General features: G+C 55.1%; 2 protein-coding genes across 2 annotated transcripts in view; one reads left to right on the forward strand and one right to left on the reverse strand.

The window, feature by feature from the left end:
- Window positions 1–109: 109 nt before the first annotated feature.
- Window positions 110–1672, forward strand: MONBRDRAFT_12057 (uncharacterized protein; the record flags this gene model as incomplete). The annotated part of the gene is made up of 4 exons (XM_001749838.1): window positions 110–249; window positions 348–523; window positions 1076–1258; window positions 1369–1672. Coding segments are annotated over 4 exons (803 nt in total), but the record flags the coding sequence as incomplete, so codon positions are not given.
- Window positions 1673–1895: 223 nt separating this feature from the next.
- The window catches only part of MONBRDRAFT_38942 (uncharacterized protein), a 3125-nt gene continuing 2520 nt past the window's right edge, over window positions 1896–2500 (reverse strand). The window contains exons 8-9 of the mRNA XM_001749891.1: window positions 2478–2500; window positions 1896–2366 (exon numbers count right to left, since the gene is read on the reverse strand). The exon at window positions 2478–2500 is cut by the window's right edge and continues 51 nt beyond it. Of these exons, the coding sequence (XP_001749943.1) occupies window positions 2261–2366; window positions 2478–2500 (129 nt within the window). The 3' untranslated portion in view covers window positions 1896–2260. The remainder of the gene's footprint in view (window positions 2367–2477) is intronic.

Below are 2500 nucleotides of genomic sequence, written 5' to 3' on the forward strand. Positions count from 1 at the left end.
TTCAATTCATTTTTTTTTTTCTATTTTCGTCAACAGCGCGCCACAGGTGTCGGGAGCATGCGGGACGTGGTGATAGGGAAGGAGTGATTGGAAGTGAGGTACGGCTGTCATGTCCACACCGAGCGACGGCCGATCTGCCGAGGCCATGTCGGCTGGCGAGGCTAGCCACTTGGCCCGCTTCAAGGCCCGCAGCCGCGGCGTGATGGATCAAGAAGCTCGGCGTCGCATCGCTCTTGAGCGACAGAAAAAGTATGCACGCACTCTCGCCTTGCTTGGGGGTGTGATGCTGGCCAGGGCTGGGCCATTTGAAAGACAAGAATTCCTGACCTGTATGAATGGGCTTGTAGAGATCGCACCTCGCGAATGAACGTCCGACGGCTTTTGACCGAAGAGGCAAATGCCGAGCCGCTGGATGAAGCCGCTGGCGCTGGCAAGGGTCAGTCCTCGTCCATGCCAGAGCGCGTGGCTGGCCTTCGAGTGCTGACATGCTCCATGACGCCAGAGCCTTCCGAAGCTGCCTTGAGTGAGTGGCAACTACCCCTGTTCGTGCTCTTCTCGTCCAGGCATGTTGCTGCGAGCGGAACTCACGTTCTCTCGCTCCCTCTCTCTCCTCACTGTCCCGCCTCCCTCATGTGGCTGACAAAATGCCCTGTCCATCTTGTTCCACCTTTTGATGGCAGGCATCTTCACGGAGCATGTGTGTATCGGCACCAAGCGTTGCTCGCTACCATGCATGTGGACCCGATGACTCATTCTAAGCAACTCCTTTGCAATTGGTTTGAATGAACTCTTCTTTAGATGATGCAACCCGAACCGCTACAGTCACCGCCTGAGGATCTGCTTGAGGCTTGGACCGCCGTGCCGGTGCCTCCGGGCCCACGAGCCCTCCTTATGAGCTTCAACGTCAGCTTCACCTGCTTGTTCAACAGAATAGAAGGAGCCGGTAGCGAGCTAGGGGCTACCGAGCGTTGATGAATGGCTGCGTGGCTTTGTTTGATGGGGTTTGGTAACAACGGTGCGTCTAGGGTCAAACCAAGGCCTTCTCCGAATCCGGCATGACTATGCGTTTTCCCAGCGCCTTGCCTTCGGGAAATCCAGGAAATCGGCGCCGTGGCGGTGGGTGATGCAGCTCATGGCCAACAGCGTCGTTCAGTTATGCTGCTCATTTTGCTGGTCCGTCCAGAGTTTACGCTCCTCGATGCCGTTTATGTCGAATCCCAACATGCATACTACATTCTGGACGCCTTGCAATGGAAAGGTGTGTTGGCCTCTTTGCGCGCCCGTGACGCCCTCTCCGCTTTGCGTTGAGCTTGTCTTGTAGTCGGCCTTGCGTGTATCTCACTCTACGCTCGAGTCGACCTTTTACAGAGATGCCGCTGATCGAGACTGATTTTGCGTGTCGGACCTTCTGGCTTCAAAGCCGTTTCCTGGAGCTGCAGGTTCGTCCAACTGTTGGAAAGTTCATTCTAATTACCGCGATTTCCCAGCTGATGACCATCGCGTTCGTTGCACTTGGTCACAGGCGCTCCCGCCAGACTATGTTCAAGCCACACGAGCGCCGGCACTGCACTTACTGCCGCGTCTTGAGGCGAGTGAAGCAACCTTGGCCGCTGAGCGGCAAAATTCCACACGAACCTGGCCAGTTGCAGCTTTCTTACTCTTTCACAACGAGGTATGCATTGAGTGAAATATTTGTCGTTTCGATCCGCCATGTCAGGGTGTTGTTGTCACCTGCACTCAAGTATTCTTCTCGCTCTTTCTCTCCCCCCGCCCCTCGCGCCCCCGCCCCCTGGCTTGTTGCGATGAGTTGCAGGGCTACTACGAGGCTGGCGAGCAGACCCCGCTGGTGCTTGTAGCTCAATGACCATGGGCGTTGAGTCTAGCACAGTCATGTCAATTTAGAGCGATGCTATCACACGTGGAGTGGACATGAAAACTGATAAGAAATCGAGGTATTCACCAAAAGTGGGCATCCTCGATTGGGTCACGGCGACGACCACGGCAAAACAGATGACTGAATTTGTCAACCACGCATGACTGGCCAGCAAACACCAGCGAAAAGAAACAGACATAAAGCACGCACGTCTGGGACAACAGGCACCGACAGGATCATCGGGCGGGCTCGACCCGCAATGCATCCCCCCAAGTCGAGAGCAAACAGCCACTTGCTTCTCAACACAATGCGCGCCCTCTGAAAAAAAGAAAGACCATCAAGAAGGAGAAGGGAGAAAAGCAAACCACCAAAGCGAATCAAAACCACTTAGTAGAGACGCTTCTCGTACGAGTGGAGACCGTGCACGCCACCCTCCATCTGCGCCGAGACGGTACGGGTCTCGAAACGGATCTCGCCAGCATACATGGCCGCGCTAAATTAGGGAGGGTACGAATGAACCACACGGTTGGGCGCATGAGCATTATTGAGGCACCGCGAATAGAAGAAAAAAAAAAGTGAGAACGAGGTCGGGCGAGGTGCATACCGAAGGCTGACAGTGGAACGGCA

This window comes from Monosiga brevicollis, genomic scaffold (genome assembly GCF_000002865.3).
Source record: "Monosiga brevicollis MX1 MONBRscaffold_34 genomic scaffold, whole genome shotgun sequence".
In the NCBI taxonomy this organism is placed as follows: domain Eukaryota; class Choanoflagellata; order Craspedida; family Salpingoecidae; genus Monosiga; species Monosiga brevicollis.